Raw genomic sequence first — 17985 nt, forward strand, 5'->3', positions numbered from 1 at the left:
TTTAAATTTAACACAGTTTGGGATGACTTGATTATCCCGGCAGCGTTTTAGGAATGCCAGACGGTTAAGTTGTCTGGATAATTTCAGCTTCAGTTTGCCGTAATGGCGGGACTTGCGTGCGAAGAGATCTCCGTGGATCAATGAATATCAGAATCTCAGAACACAAGGATTACATCCGATTTCACCAGTACAGCCACTCTGGGCTTGCAGACCACGCTCTGGATACTCGCCACAGAATAAGATGGAAGAAAACCACAGTAATACACTGCAGCAAGTTCAAGTATGAAAGACTATTCATGGAATCAGCCTTGGCCCTTAGGAACATGCCAAACCTCAACAAATTTGGATGCATGAGACTGCCCCAAATTTGGGAAACGTTTATCAGAAGAACTTCAGCCCAAAGGCCAAGAACTACCAATATAGCCCGCCAGGGGGCACCATCAGGACTTTAGGAAAACGCTAGCTTCCTAGCTTCAGTCTCATTTGCTGTTATTAGTACTTGTGTGCACGTGTCTTTGTAGTAAGTTCCCAAGAAGATGGCAACGTGACGTTCGCCGAAATATCGGAAAGTATATATTAAAGTTTATTTAATCTGTATTTCTAGTATACGCTGTCAATTCCTTAAATATTAGTTATCATGTTTAACCACCGTATAAGCCTCAACTATCTTTTGAGTTGTATTTGCAGTCTTTGCTATGTGGCCCTGAACTTCAACTTCCTATCTACTAACATTCTGAGATCCCTAGCCTGATCAACTTCTTATAGCATAATCCCATCAATATAATACGACATTGAACTGGCATCCATTTTCTCATGTCCACAATTTCCATCCTATTCAAATCATTCTGCAAGTACTGCATATCAGCTACATTCCTGATTGCTTTACCTATCTTTTCATCATCAGCAAATAGCTGTATGTAGCCTGTCAATTCTTTCCCAGTATCATTAATTTACAGATTGAATAACAGTGGACAAGGAATTATCCTTGTGGCACACCACTGATTACTTTAAATTTTGCAGACCCCGTATACCTGTCAGTCAGCGATCCTCTTATCCACACTAATATTTTATAATCTAAACCCATATTCTCCAATTTATGCGACAATCTTTCACTGTATTCTTTCAAAACCCTTAGCAAAATCCAAAAGTACCATAGTGTATTCATTCCCCCCCCCTTGTCTAGGTCATGTTTTAGTAACATGCTCCCATTCTATAATGTTATCACTGAACTAGACAAGGGGGGGGGGAATGAATACACTATGGTACTTTTGGATTTTGCTAAGGGTTTTGAGTTGTATTTACATTTATTTATGTTAGTAAACCCATGCTGTTCATTGCAAAGTAGAGATTCTCTGTCAAGCCATTTCTGAATGCAAGCCCTAACCTTTTCCAAAATCTTCACCACCACTCCTGAGATGCTGATTGGTCGATAGTTGGATACATTGGTCTTTGCACCATCCTTGTGCAGTGGGATTACCATACATTGTTTCCACTCCTGCAGAATCTTCTCTGTTCGGAGACTGAAATTCTATAGTCTGGTTTCAGCCGAACATTCTTTTAGCACCTGTGCTGATATCCTATCAATCCCTATTGAACTTATTAAGAATTCAGATTCATATTTAGTTTGTGCAGCAGCTCTAATACCTTCTCCTAATGCACTTGGATTTCTTCATCCAGTGAAAAGGTAGCAGTAAGCCCAATGTTGCATACACCAAGTTTGATAGCTGTTAGCAAAATGAGTATTCATTAATTGAACAACCTTTTTTGCATCCATCACCCTCACACCATCTGCATTCAGTAGAGTTATTCTTTCATACTCATTCTTTCTTTTACTTGCAGAGCCAGTTTCTTTTCATACTCAGACTTAGCTTTCTGTACAATAGTTATGACTCTTCTGGCCTGCTGCTTATAATTTTCATAATGGACATCATCCTTACATACACATTATTCCTTCCACATAGTCCTTTTCTTATGATTGATAAGATTTACACATCCATTTGATTCCTACCTTATTTATTCTTTGAACTCTCAGGACTCATTCTGATATTGCATCATTTAAATATTTTTTAAATGCTTCCCATGCAATGTCGATACTCTTCCCATCCAGCACCCGACACCATTGCACTGAACTCAGTATACTCCTCAGTTGGTCATAATTTTCTGCTTTGTAGTTCAGCATGTAACCTTTTCTGAATGAAACATTCATAAACTTAGCCGCTTCCCTAGTGAGTACCACATGATCACTGTCACCAACCATAGGTAGAATAGTTATGTCTTTAACTGAAACTTCCTCTTGACACTATAATAAGATCTAACACTCCTTTACCCCGAGTTCCTTCTGTCATGCTACTTGAAAGTTGTCTGGCAACAATAATGATCAGATAAAAGAAGTAGCAATAGTATTCAACACTAAATGTGAAGATAATCTTCAGTGGTAGGCAGTGTCAAGTCGTAATGAGATCAAATATCAGAAGGGGAGAATTGGACAACAAAACTATGTGCCTGTGGTACCACAGAAGGTTCTTCTAAGGAGGAAGTGGAGGAATTTTTTGAGGCATTAAAGAAGGAAGATGACACAAAGGAAAAGTTGGTACCTGTTGGAGATTTAAACAGAAGAGTAAGAAATGATTACCAGACATATAGAAGTGTTTTGGAGAAATTTGGAGTAAAGCTGATAATAATAGTACCTATTTGGATTTCTGTTCATGACATGGACTAGTCATTATAAACACCATTTCCAGCATAAAGTTGTGCACATCTTCACATGAGGAGAAGATATAGTCTCATTGACTGTACATAATAGTGAAATCTTCTTACTTGTTCAGGAGAGTATACAGGAAATCTGAAATAGTGCAATCATTGAGTTTTGAGCAGGATCAAATTGAATATCATATTGAAATAAAAAGTGTAAGGAAGTTTTAAAGAGATGAACTGTAGGCTCAAGTGAATTGCAGAACTTGTATCACACTAGTGATGTGTGATCTTCCACAAAGCAACAAATATTTGTTATTGTATCAGTGTATGTTATTTTGATACTATAGCACTCTGTTTTCTGAAGGGTTACTATAGCCTACAGTGCATCATGTCATTGTTGAAATACACAATTTCATTTTCTTTGGTTAGCATAACTGATTTATTTTAAAAACTGACCATTTAGAAAATAATTCTTAATCAAGAATCTTAATATCACAGGCTGAAGAAAAAGATTTAAAAAGAATTAGAAGAAAAATAAGAAATAAGGTATGTTGGTGACTTCTGTTTTCTATAATATTTATTAATGTCAAATAGCTATCCCATGTTTTGTTTGCAAACAAAACTGTAGTTAAAGTTAATCATATAATATGATAACCAATATCTAATATTAGTACTGGAATTTAAAAATAATATTTTAATCTGTTTTGCTTTTTTTAAATAATAGTTTATATACATATCCATAAAATATATGTGTGTGTCTGACACACCACCCACCCACACACAAGAAGTGCTACCCAAAAGTTTTCGAGGAATTTGAACAGCGTGTGTGATCTGGTTGTAGTACAGTCTTCTGTCACTCTATAAGGATCAAGCAGTAGTACCCTTTGTGAATTGATATGCCAATAGCTGGCAAAAGTTTGACAGACTTTATGTGCATTTTTTGTAAATGTCATGTTTTGGTGGTTTGCTGATTTACTTCAACTGAAATGGCAGATTTTGAGGATCAGAGAATCTGAATCAAATTTTGCAGGTTTTGAAGTGGCTAAGGGAGAGCATTTGGCACTGACATGTGGATGAAAAACAATTGGATTTTCCACATGACAATGTGGCTGCCTTCAAATCACCCATTCTTCCACTGAACAACGTGTATGAACTGGTTGTTGTACAGTCTTCTGTCACTCTATAAGGGTCAGGCAGTAGAACCCTTTGTGAATTGATATGCCAACAGCTGGCAAAGGTTTGACAGGCTTTATGTGCATGTTTTGTAATGTCATGTTTTGGTGGTTTGCTGATTTACTTCAACTGAAATGACAGATTTTGAGGATCAGAGAATCTGAATCAAATTTTGCAAGTTTTGAAGTGGCTAAGGGAGAGCATTTGGCACTGAAAAATGTGAATGAAAACCAGTTGGATTCTCCACATGACAATGTGCCTGCCTACAAATCACTCATTCTTCCACTGAGTAATATATAGACTTTAGTCAGCTAGACTAACAGTTCCTGACTTCCACAAACACAAGTCAACCCCCTTCTCCAAATCAGTTGATCTCTCCCCCCCTTGTGACATTTTCATGTTTATCATCGCTATATACAGGCCCAGGGAAACTACTTCAAAGGAGACAGTGTAAATTAGAAGTTAGGGTAAGTAATTGTTTCTTTCTATGCTCAAATTCCTGAACGTTTGGGTAAGCTTTGTGTATATATATTTGAGAATTGGGCTAGAACTACTCCAGCAAAAAATAAGTTTTATTTTATGTAATATTAGTGAAAAACTGTGTGCATTTTAATGAAAATCTACTGTATTTGGATAATTGAAATTGAATGCATAATAATTATTGAAGTCATTTAATAGGTTTTGTAGTGAAATTTGTGTAATACAGCTTATAGTTAAATGAAGATAAAATGATGGTGAGAATAAGTACAACTAGATGCATGGCATGAAAATTGAATGTGGTGAGGTACAATATATATGCTTTGGGGAAAGTGGAAGTTGTTTTTATTGAGAGATTAAGCAAGAGAAGTGAGTGGTTGTTGGTCCGCAGGAAGTGTGATATTTTAATGAACTGAGGAATTAAATGTGTCAAGACCAAGGAGTGAGTATTAGACAAAAGGCAGAATGTACTGAGAGATGCAAGACTGAGAATGATATCAGCCAGAAGGGTGAGCAAGAGCAGAGAATATCATTGTGGATATGGACAAGACTGTAAGAACAGAAGAGAGCATGACAGGTGGGCTGAAATCAGGAACGATTGTGAGATTAGAGGAGAGCCAGAGCAAAAGCAGACATGATAGCCCAATATGAAAGAGCATAACTGCCAGAACACAAGAGTTGAAGGATGAGATGTTTAAGATGAGACATATGATGAGATGTAAGCAAAAAGAGATTAGACATATATAAACAGAGTGTGAAAGAATAAAATGAAAGATAGCAGAGAAAAAGTAGTGAATGATTCAAGAGTAGTACTGTTTGGAGATTATTATTAAAGATATGGTGAATTGAGAGAGTACACAAGGTCTGTTCTTCCTGGAAAGGAGGATGGAAGGAGTAATATATGCTTTGATTTTGAGAAGTGAGCATCTGAGGGAGTTAGTGGTAGGAATGAATGAATTAGTTGAACATAAGAGTAGTTGGTGTGTTACCCAGGTATGATGAAATAGTGAGCAAAAATCATGAATAGTATGCTAGCAGATCTGTGTTGAAGAGAAAGGGGATGCAGTTTGATGTATGCAATGCATTTGAGGAACAAATGGAATTGTATAAAAGAGTTGGGTTGCAGATTTAGTGTGAATCAGCTGGAGAGACTTGCTAGAAGGAAGATAATGAGTTGATCTGAACAAAGGATCAGAGGAAGATTGAGGTGATGTGAACAAGCAGGAGAGTGGATAAGGTGAGACCAAAATCTTTTGAACAAAGAGGAGAGAAATGTGATAGATGAGAATGTGATAACAGGAATGCAAGCTGGACAGGGAAATGGGAAAGGTGAGGTCAGGGAGACAGTGTATGGAGAATGGATTCTGGAAGCAGTAATGAATGCATGTGTGGAGATGTTCAGCATAGGAATAGGATGGCCTGGAATGCATGGGAGTAGTTGAATCTGAGGAGATATATGGAGTAGAGGGATATGAAGGTGACCAGACAGGAGTACGTGTGGAGCATTTGATGGCATTGTTGCAGAAACTAGGCAGCTCCATATTTGGTTGAAAATTGAGTTATAGGTTGAAAATCACTGAATAAATTGGTCTAAGAATGAGACAGGTCGCATAAGTGAATTCAGAGTTATGATTATAGTACTTGCATACTACAACTTTGTGACTAATATTCATGATTTCTCTTAAATATTTCATTGTAATTTTCATAAAACTATGTTTGATATTTTCTGATATTCCCATGTAGTAATAAATATTTTTGTAATATTTTATTACTTATTTTAATTAGCATATTTTATGCAGTTTCATGAAAAAAAAAAAACAAAACAAGGAAGCTCCAAATTTTGGAAATTCATCTAGCTCTGAGGAAAATGGATTTTATCTTTAATAATAGTGCTCCAATGTGTATATTCATATGTATATTATATGCTGGAAAAATGTTTCAAGTAACAATCAAAAAAACATGTTTTTGGGATAGTTTATGTAATTTCCAGAAGTTCATAAAATTGGAGCTACCCCTTTCTTCCTGCAAAGTCTTCGTTTGCAGATAAGGGATTGCATTGGCAGAACTGGTCATAGACAAAGAAATCTACTAATGGCAGAATATCAGAAATACAGGAGATAAAATTGTTGTATTAATTGAACTTACTGTCCAAAAAGAGTTGAAATAAGTGAAACCAATTTTTTATTTTTTTATTTTTATTTTTTTATTAACATTTGACCTCCATGGAGTCAGACTCATTATAGGAAGTGCACACTATTGCACACAATGCTCATCCAACCATGCCTGAAACTGATTCAATGTGTCTACACTCACAACACACTCAGGCAATGCATTCCACTCACAACCACTCTCCATGCAAAGAACCTACTCCTCACGCTTCTGTTCACACCCTCCTTATACAGTTTTCAACGATGTCCCCTTTGTTCTACCTTCCCCCTCTCTCTCCCATTCTATGAAAAATCTCTTCCATGTGAACCTGATAGCAACCCCGATAGCTTATGTCTCAGTCATATCTCCACCCCCCATTCTCACATCCACAGCTTTGCAGTTTACATTCTCTCAATCTGTCCTCTCACTCCACATTCCAAAGACCACTGACCACCTTTGTGAATTTTCTCTGAACCCTTTCCAACATATCCTCGTCACCATGAAACCAGCGACGAAATCTGTGAAATCACAGTAATCCATATGAGACTTGATCAAGGCCTTATACAATGGCATCATAACCTCCTTTTTTTTCTGCATGTCAGGGTCCTCTGCATCATTGCTATTATCTGAGTGTCTTCACAACTTTTGCAATGTGGCCCCTGAATTTCTGGTTCTTGTCCACTACCACTTCCAGATCTCTCATCTCCTCTACTTCCTTTAAAGTTTCCACACCAAGTGCACACTTTGCATCTCATCGTTGCTTACTAGATCTCAAAACCTTGCACTTTGCAACATTGAACTGATAGTTCCACTTCTCTGTCCATTCTATTCAAACCATAACATCTGCTTGACTCTGCATTGCTCTCTCTCTCTCTCTCCAATTTTGTATCATCTGCAAGCAGCTGCATATGACTAGTTAAACTCATCTGAATATCATTAACATACAAATTGAACAACAATTGGTCCCTGCAGTACATCACTAGTGGCCTTCCTCTTTTGGGATACTACCCCCCCACCTCATATACAACTTTCTGATACCTATCTGACAGCCAGTCACTGATCCAGTGCAGAAGTCCAATCCCATCTGTTTCAATTTATTTATGGTAGTCTATCAAAATCTTTTGAAAAATCGAAGTACACCACTGAATGCATCTCCCTTGTCCAAGGAATTTATCACCTTGTCTGAGATGGGATTTGAACAGATTTCTTTAAAAGCTTAATCTGGCATCTTTTGTATAGAGGGAATAAATATGCTACAGATGTTTCCCAAACTTGTCTCCACCTTTATAATTTTCATTATAATTTCTCACTTTTTATGTCACATGTACTGGCATATGTATGCACTGGAATAAATTAAGGAACAGAGAGAATAATCCCAATAACTCAGACTGCATGATGAATTTTTATGCAATTTGATGAAAAGCAGTATGATATGAAATGTGAAACAAACACCAACAAAAATTGCAAACAAATAGTTTAGTAGTAACAAATGAGTACATGAAGTAGAGTACTAAATATGAAAGTATAAGTCATCACAAGAATATAGTTCTTTAGTTATTCAAAGTTTAAGATACTTTGGTATCAGTAGCTACCGATAATTGAAAGTTTTCAGTTATTGGTGGTAGTGGGTGGGGGGGATTAAGGGGCAGTTAATGTGCTTTGGGTAGGGTTAAGTGATGATCTTAACAGACCTGCTAAAGCTCAGTGTAAAATAAGTTTGAGAAGCCCTAATTACTAACATTGTCAGTACCCAAGAACTGAATGCATGCATACTCTCCTTTCTGTTTCTGAGGAATGGAATGTGTGTGTGTGTGTGTGTGTTTGGGGATGGGATTTGTTTCTTCCTAAATTCATTATAGTGAACAAACTTACTGCTGTAACAAACCATTTCTCTGGTCTCTGTGGGTTTGCTTCATCTGTAAATGCTTAATTTTTTTTTTTTCCTCAGACTACTCTAAAAACATACGTTAAAGGTTTCAAGTCTTATAGCTTTTAGTTATTTGTTAAGCTGCTAATGGTGCATTTATAGCTTGAACAATTTCCCATTTTTGCTACTTTTGAAACTGTTGAATTATCTAAAGAAATTTGCCATCTTGTTGGTATGTTTTCTGATATATATAGTGAGTTATAATTGCTTAAGCTGAGGTTGTTTAAAGACTTTGTCAAGTTGAAATTACTTATTAATAATTATTTAAACCGACACATCATTTGCTAAGATTTATAATCCCTTTATGAAATGAATATCTGAAAGTATATACTTAGTATTTGTCATGCGCATTATGTTACTATTTTCAGCAATCTGCCCAAGATAGTCGTAAACGAAAGAAGGAGTATGTTGAAGGGCTAGAAAACAGGTATGCTTATTTTGTAGTCAGTAAAATTATGATTACTTCAGAAATAATTTAAACAGAACATTTCGCTTATATAATATCATATTGATGCATAATTTTCAGTTATGTTTCCTGGTTAGTTACATAATCCAGAAATCCTAAGAACCACACATCTTTTTTTTTTTTTCATGCTGCTTCAGCCTCCAAACAATTAAGGTAGCGATTATATAGTGGGTTTTATCCTTTATCCAAGTGTAAGCAAACAAAGTTTGTGCATGAAGTACTTTCAGGACTGGGTCAACTCATGGTAAAGGTGGTATAAGTTCTCATCACTTTCCTTAGTATCTCCCATAATGTAAACCACATCTCCTTGCAGACATGCATAATGCTATGCATTAAGGGAAGGGCCACTACCCAGACCGATTTCGACCTTTATTGAGGTCTCATCAGTGGGAGCCAGACCCAGAGGTGGTGATATTAAGGTGGAAGTAATACATGTCTGCAAGGTGTGCTTTGCATTATGGGAGATACTTATACCACCTTTACCACGAGTTGTCCCAGTCCTGAAAGTACTTAAAGTGCAAATTTTGTTTGCTTACCCTTGGATAAAGGATAAAACCCACTATATAATTAGTAGCATAGCCAAATGACAAAACTTCCATAAAATTAAGGTAGTGGTTTCACACCAGATGATGAAATTCATCAATGACTGAAAATTATAACATGAATCATACATTATGACTTTAGTTTTAATTCAGGCTGGAGTATCAATTGTGAAATGGTTATGGTAAGATTATAATTTTAGGTAGTTGATGAATTGCATTGTCTGGCATCTGACTGCCCACGTTGCTGGTTTGGACACTTGAAGTGGTACGAATAAAAGTTACCATTGATCCTTAGGATTTCTGAATTATGTGACCTGACCCTCAACTCCAGTAGAAATATATGCTATAGTACATTAGTACCATGGGAAAGAATACTAATATTAAAGGTACATTCTATAGTATACTTAGTACTAATTTTCTTTCTTGTGGTTAGCAAAGCATGAGGACTAGATTTTGCATGGAATATCAAAATGAGTGGAATGGGTATTCATGAGTACTCTGTCAATAAACAAATTTAAGGAGAGATATGACAGACATTGTAGCTAGCATGGCCTCCTACAATGAGTGAATCCATGGAGATACTTGTGTAATAATAATATATATATATTCATCTGAATGTTTCCTTGGAACCAAGTTATTAAAGTTCTCATGCACTGCTGAACTTAAATCCTTGTTTAATAATTAAACAAGGTTTTAAGTTTAATTAAACAAGGACTTAAGTTCTGCAGTGCATGAGAACTTTAATAACTTGGTTCCAAGGAAACATTCAGATGAATATATATATTATTATTACACAAGTATCTCCATGGATTCACTCATTGTAGGAGGCCATGCTAGCTACAATGTCTGTCATATCTCTCCTTAAATTTGTTTATTGACAGAGCACTCATGATTACCCATTCCACTCATTTTGATATTCCATGCAAAATCTAGTCCTTGTGCTTTGCTAACCACTCCCTTACACCATCTCCAGAGATAACCCTTGTTCTCTCTCTTTTTATGGATTGTTGCAGAATTTCTTCAGCATCTTCTTTCATATCTGCTGTTTTTTGCCTGTCAGCTAAACATTAAACATAAACTTTGTAACCCTAGACCTTTTAGTCTGTCACTATAGATTAAACACTATGCGATCCTGTCATCTCACTGTGTCACCCACTTCTCACTATGTCTTTGTGGTAATTGCATGTGTTCTCTGACTATCTATCATTATCGAGAACATTTCTACAAGGCTACACAGCTAACAGCTAATTTATTTATATAAAAACTTAGATAAAAATATAAAAATGTTTATAAATATAAACTTATACAGAAGTGTTTATATAATTTAAAAATGTTATTTACTTATTGGTTTCCATTTTTAAGATAACTATGAGCCTATGGGACTTTTAAGATTTAAAATGTTATTTGATTTTTTAGAGTTAAAGTTTGTACTGCACAGAATATTGAGTTGCAGAAAAAAGTAAAGATATTGGAAAAGCAAAATATGTATGTATTATTTTTTATATATACTTGTGTAGCAAAGTTTTGCTGGTGTGATTTTTATATTGGAAATTTATTTTATTTTTATTTAGTTGTGAAAATGAAAGGTATCATATTGTTATTTTCAAAATATAAAAAATATATACACATTAACACAAGAATATTTTAATATTTGCCAAATATTTCTGTCTGAAATTAACAAACTATCCTCAGTGGTGTGATAGGAACAGTTTTTACAAGGTGGAATACAAACAATTGATCATTCAAAAGTAGAACAAGCTGCGTGATGTTGCATTGCTAAGCACTAAAGAGAGGTAAATTTCATTAGAGTGATGAATATTAATTCACAATTTCATATAATAATCTTAATTTATAAATTCAATTAAAGATAACATCAGACTAATGTAGGAATTAGAAGGTCTCAATTAAAAAAACAAACAAACCTAGTGTGTTATCCAGATTAAACTTTCTCATATTTTTGACAAGGATAGGCAATCGTTTTGATTCAAGTTAGGCATTTGAAGTACGGCCTCAGCACTCTCTTTGAATAGGCATTCAAATTTATAGCGACATATGTGTAGATGAGCTAGAACTAATTGCTCGACTCCCCAAGAATTACAGAAAGAACTTTCAACTATCAAACATCACATGAAATTAAATGCAGTCTCTGAAAAGACTACACAACATCTGTTCAATTCTTACAATTCTATCCAGAACAACAAAGAATCAATATGTCGAGTTCCAATTCCATATATTTCCGGAATCTCGGAACCGATTTCAAGAATTTTGAAGAAATATGATTTAACAGCCACTTATATCCCTATTAACAAAATATCCACATATTTCTCATCTTCTAAAGATAAACGTTCAACTATATTGCTGCCTGGTGTATATTAAGTTCTTCGTAACTGCAGTCTGTCGTATTTTGGACAAACTTGATGCTCTATAGAAAAAAGAATATCAATTGTACATTCTTCACAACAAATCCAATAAGTTTGTATTGGGCGCAGCACAGGATAGAGACAAGCCACAACATTCTCTGGTCCAGGACTCTCCTTCTACACAGATGTTATTATAAATTCGAACGCCTATTCAAAGAGAGTGCTGAGACCTTATTTCAACGCCCTAACTTGAATCAAAATGATTGCCTATCCTTGTCAAAAATATGGGAAAATTTAATCCAGATAACACACTAGTTTTTTTTAATTGAGACCTTCTAATTCCTATATTAGTCTAATGTTATCTTTAATTGAATTTATAAATTAAGATTATTACATGAAATTGTGAATTAATACCTATAATTTATTCATCACTCTAATGAAATTTTCCTCTCTTTAGTGCTTAACGATGTAACATCACGCGGCTCGTTCTACTTTTCGATGATCAATTGTTTGTATTCCACCTTTTAAAAACTGTTCCTATCAAGCCACTGAGGATAGTCTGTTAATTTCAGACTGAAATATTTGGCAAATATTAAAATATTCTTAATTTAATGTCACAAGTATCTCTTAAGAATAGAATAATTTTCAAAATATGTACTACTAGACATATGAAGAGCCAAAGGCTTCAATTTGGCGACATATAACTTGTTTAAGTTAAGGGATATATATCCCATATCGTTTCTTAGCCGAATAAGAAACTCAAAGAGTTTCATGCCGAATATAGTAGAAACTATATAAAATTTGGCGATTCCAAGCATAAGCAAATACCTGGATACTGCAGCAACTGACCCTTAAGGTAATGCAAGCTGAGGCAACTCCTGTCTAAGGTGGAGCAAGCTCCAATCACTATTCTTGATATTTATCCATAATGTGAACTTAGCTCCTAGGAGCTGTAATACTGTTCTACATTATGAGAGAAGGTCAAGCACCAAGAATAGTGATCGGAGCTTGCTCCACCCTTACTATGAGTTGCCTCAGTTTGCACTACCAAAGGTCAGGTGTTGCACTATCCAGGTATTTGCTTACGCTTGGACTCTGACTTGCTTATAATTAAATTAACTAACTCATAGGAGCTGTATTACTGTTCAACATTATGAGAGAAGGTCACTACCCAGACCGGTTTCAACCTTTATTGAGGTCTCATCAGTGAGTAGGTAGACCTAGTTAATATCAAGTTTGTAGCGAACAGAACTTATCACCCTTCTGTGAGTATTGCCGAGAGATGTCCTAATAAATTATTAGACATATGAAGAGCCAAAGGCTTCAATTCGGCGACATATAACTTGTTTAAGTTAAGGGATATATATCCCATATCATTTCTTAGCCGAATAAGAAACTCAGAGTTTCATATGTACTACTACTGTTTCCTAATGTGGGTATGAGACTCTGAGATGTACTGTCTGTTCTTTCAGCTTGATATATAGTAATCTGAAATAAAATGTTATAAAAACCTATGGTACACCTCAGCTGTAAGACCATTAAGAAAGGGAAAAAGAGAAATGGAATCCTATTAATGGCATAAATGTTAGGTTGGGGGAAAGGGAGAGAAAAGAACATAATCTGTCAGAGTAGCATGAAATGAGCAGAAATGAATCAAGACGTCAAGTAGCCAGTGGTATACTATAGGAGTCCATACTTAGGCTTTTTTTGTTTTAATTTGCGCAATAATATTGAGAATCATCTGAGAATAAAATATGCAGTTCCTTGTTGATAATGCTAAACTGGAGAGCTGAAATTTTAAATCATTGTAAAGATTCTTTAGGATGATTAAAAAAAAGGCTTTCAGGTTTCCTGAAAGATAATAGTTGCCAGTTCATTGTGATAAAGTATAAAGTATGGACTAAAAGGCTAAACATTTTGTAGTATATAAATGGAGGTAGATTGCAAGAAATTTAGACCAGAGGTTTGATGTGATGTGATGGGGTGGGGAGAGTAAGTTCAGGGAACTTTTTTTTTTTTTTTAGTAGGAGAAGCAAAATAAAGGATATGGAAGTTATCAGTCCTCCTTGTAAAGTTTTGATATGACATATCAAAGCCTTCAACATCTAGCATATCAAACTCAGTAGTCCTGAGTTTTTTGAGGTTCAGGTAATGGTGGAGAGGATCTAGAAGCAAGTGACCAGATGGTGACTGTTCTGTAGAGTGCTCCCTATGAATATAAATTTGAAGGTTTGTGAATTACAAAGTTAATTTCATATTTCTACCATATTCTGTTTTTCACATACGTTACTAAAGAAGTTTTATAGTATGTGATGAAGAAAATTTTCAGTATATAAGAGAAAGAGGCTCACTCCTAGAAGTTGTAACTCTACAAACTGCTGTCATTGTTCTAAAGAGTATAAATTAATAAAAACCTGCTTTGAGTTTGAATTTGGGTTATGTACACTGATTGTGACTGCTTACAGTTCTTGTTTTTACAGATGTTAAGAAGTTACAGAAGTTGATCCACTTCATTATTACCCATGAAAGTGTGTGTTCCCTTTTTTAAAGGGGAGGGGGAGATGCAGCACAAACTAAGCATCTACATGAAGTCAGAGAGTAGTCAACTTCTTCCTTCTAAAAAAAAAAAAAAGTTTTAGTATGATTTTAGGTGCATCATTTCATTTGCAGATGATATTTCCAGGCGGTTGAATTTAAGATAAGTTTAATGAGGTACATGGCATCCAACCTACTAACACCCAAACTTTTTTAAAAAAAAGTTTGGGTGTAATTTTAATTATTTTTATGTGTACTATCCACAAAAATGTAAATATATCTTGAAACCAAACATGTTTTTTCAACTCCAGGCCTCTAGTTGTTTCATTCCTGTGACAGAATTTATCTTCCATCAAAGAATTCACATGCATCCACACAGTGGGATTTGAACCCACAATATCTTGATTTGAGTGAAGATTGTATTCACTCATCTACCCAGGTCATTATCTGTAGTTATACTGATTACATGAGCATCTAAACTCCCATCTAACACCTAAAGTCTGAAAGTTAATTGTTCTGATGTTTGTTATTTGCAGTTTTACTAACTTGAGCATTGAACCCCTCATCCAAATATCTGATTATTTCAAACAGCCAATGCACTCTCAGAAATAAGTGGTTTGAATGTCATATACCTAATGAAAGTAGTTCTAAGTAGTATACAAATCTAGCAAAAAGAATATGTAAGAAAGTTTTAAAAATTAGTCAAGCTGCTTTTAGATTAGAGGTGAAATGTAGACTCAACTATACCGTTATTATACAAGAAAAAATGAGTTTGAAATCAAGAACAGGATTGAAAAATCAGAACTCCATGGTGGACCAAAGAAAATGGAGTTCATCATCAAATTCCTGACATGTACTCTCAAGGAGTGTACAGGATATGATAGTACTGCATGAAAAATTTACATCATTTACTTTTAAAATTTACAATTTACAACATTTACATTATTTAGAAAATGGAGTTAGTTGTGGAAAAGAAGAAATATCAAAAGTTCCTATCAAATAAGTCAGCAGATGACCTGAGAGAGTACAGATCAAAATGTACGAGTTAAGCTATGTGTAAAAGTAGCTGAACAAAATTCATGAGAAGACTGGTAATAATGTATAGAATACAAATATCAGGTGGATGGCAAAACATTCTGGAGGCTATTGGAACTTCACACTGGAGGAAAGAGTACTCCAAAAGGAATCAGAGATGATAATAGTAATTTTAAACTACAAAGAAAGATATTCTTGATGTCCAGAATAATTACATTTAAAGTTTGTTAAAATGTTATTTTCTTGACCACAAAAACTATGGAAATGACTTCTATTGGGATTTATTGATCAAGTATTTTTTTAGAACAACTGTGTTATACCAACTAGTTTCACCAACTGAGGCTGTTAGCATTTTCAGGGTACATAACTGATATAAGGCACTTAAAGATAAAAAGTGTTACAGACTATAGCGGCTCCGTAGCACAAGTGGAAGAACGACGGTACATTGCACCCTTCAATTGGAAAAGGCCTGAGTTCGATTCTTGTCATGGCGGGAGGAATATTTATATGGACTTTTTTAATCGAAAGTGAGTTAGCTGATCTCATACGGAGGTAGCAGGGTTTTTTCTCCCGGAAACTTGGGTTTTTCATCCTGCATACAGACAAATTGGCCCTTCAGAAGACATGCAATTTACAAACAAAAGATACTTGTTGTAGTAGAGGTGGGTGGTAGATGGCACTGATGTAGTTGATTGATAGTAGAGGTTCGGTGGTGGTTGAGACGGAGAGCTATACAATAGGTGTCCTCCCGCGATGAGTCTTCGGACTCCTTGGAGGTATCACGAATAATAATAATAATATAAATCAACTGATTCCAATTATATTTGACAAAACAGAACGCATACAATACATGCATAGCACGTGTATGATCTCACTTGTTATTTAGGAACATTCTATAATTGGCACTATCATTCAGTTCTTGTATGTTTAGAGATCTAATAAGGGTCTTCCAGATCTCGGGCAGGATTAATCCTTGGTGCCTGTTAAGGTTTTGAACGGGCAACTGTTGTGGCTTCTTTAATAATTCGGGAGCGGAAATCCTTCTCTATGTAAGGAATGGAGCTTTTATCTCTCTCTATGATATGATTAGTTCTTGAGGAATGAAAGGATAAAATAGATTTTTCTTCTATATTGTCTAATCCTTTGTCTCCCTTTGTCTAATCTTGAGATTAGACAAAGGGAGGCCAGACTTCAAGACCCCTTCTTGAAGTTTGGCCGATGTAATTTAAACCGCATGAGCAGGATATGTTGTAAACTCCAGCATATTTGAAGAAAGGATGGCTATCTTTTGGAGATCTTAAGAGTTGCCTAATCGTTTCTGTAGGTTTAAAAGTCACTCTTATTCTATGGGGTTTGAGGAGTCTTACAACCTTATTAGAAACTGTCCCCACATATGGAATGACGATTGTAGAAATATACTGTGTGTCATCTCGTTGTCTTTGTGGGGTGTCAGAAAAAAGTATCTTGTTGACGAGTCTCCGAGGGTAGCCATTCATGGTGAGGTTGTTAGATATCAGTAATAATTCATCTTGGAGATCTTGTTGATCTGTTGTAATGCGGAAAGCTCACTTTTTTAGCATGTGTACAATTTGTACAATTTGTACACATGCTAAAAAACTTTTAGAATGGATTGCTTACTGTGGCAAATACCTTGAATGTCTTCAGTGAGGAAAGACCCCACTTGGACTGGGCTGTCTTCCAGCAATTCAGACAAGGAGTAAGATAGGAATTAACAAAGAATTAAGAAATTAACAGGAAAGACAGCATTCAACAAAGGAATATCAAATCTGGATGAGTGCTACAATGCTGTTAAGGAATGGGAGCAGATGCTTGGGGGCATCCGTCCTGCAACTGCTACTGGTTTTGTTAACTTTGTTGAGATTGCAACCCAATAAGACAACATGAACAGGAGAAAGAATGTAGGGAGAAAAAGGAAAGATCCAAGATTAAAAAGGGAATGAAGGTAACAGTGTTGAAACAATCAATAAGTTAACAGAAACTTTACCTGAAACATGCAATATGAGATCTATAGTTAAGTAGGAAGTAGAACATCTCCAGCAACCTGTCATGGAACGATTAGACGCCGTAACTGGAAACAATATCCATGAAGACCCCAGAGCTGACTAGTAACACGATTGAAGATACCACTAGGCTAATTAGCGAACAGGTTGAGAGATTACAATGGCCCCCTTCTTGACCGACTGGATACCGTCATGCAAAAACTGATGGCGGCAACCTCCCAGGAAATGACTGAACATCCATCAGATTTTAGAAGAACCAGTGAATCAAAGTGATAGGAGAGAGCCACCCAGATGTTACAATTGTGACAAGGTCGGGCATCTTGCCCGCAATTGTTTCAGCAGTAAGAAGTGCTCTAATAGGAATTACAATGGGGAGCCAAGATCACATATATACGCAAATAGAACTTGGAGCAGAGGGCAAAGAGTAAAAGGGCAATCCTATGGAATGATGGTAAAAGGTAGTGTCTATGGGAGGTATTGTAACACTTAAATGGACACTGGGTCTCAGACCTCCATCATTTCAGGGGATTATTTTAGATTGTTGGAGCTCTATGTAAAAGGAAAGATTACTTATCTCAAGAACTCCATGAGAATATCCGGAATTACA

At 35.7% G+C, this 17985-nt stretch overlaps 1 protein-coding gene across 1 annotated transcript in view; it reads left to right on the top strand.

Moving 5' to 3' along the window:
* The window catches only part of LOC150092936 (uncharacterized), a 96072-nt gene that overhangs the window by 63811 nt on the left and 14276 nt on the right, over positions 1–17985 (top strand). Inside the window, exons 7-9 of the mRNA XM_090413396.1 lie at positions 3193–3240; positions 8788–8846; positions 10844–10912. Of these exons, the coding sequence (XP_090269522.1) occupies positions 3193–3240; positions 8788–8846; positions 10844–10912 (176 nt within the window). The remainder of the gene's footprint in view (positions 1–3192; positions 3241–8787; positions 8847–10843; positions 10913–17985) is intronic.

Source organism: Typopeltis vanoorti, chromosome 24 (genome assembly GCF_054136105.1).
Source record: "Typopeltis vanoorti isolate ZY-2024b chromosome 24, IOZ_Tvanoo_1.0, whole genome shotgun sequence".
Taxonomy (NCBI): Eukaryota; Metazoa; Arthropoda; class Arachnida; order Uropygi; family Thelyphonidae; genus Typopeltis; species Typopeltis vanoorti.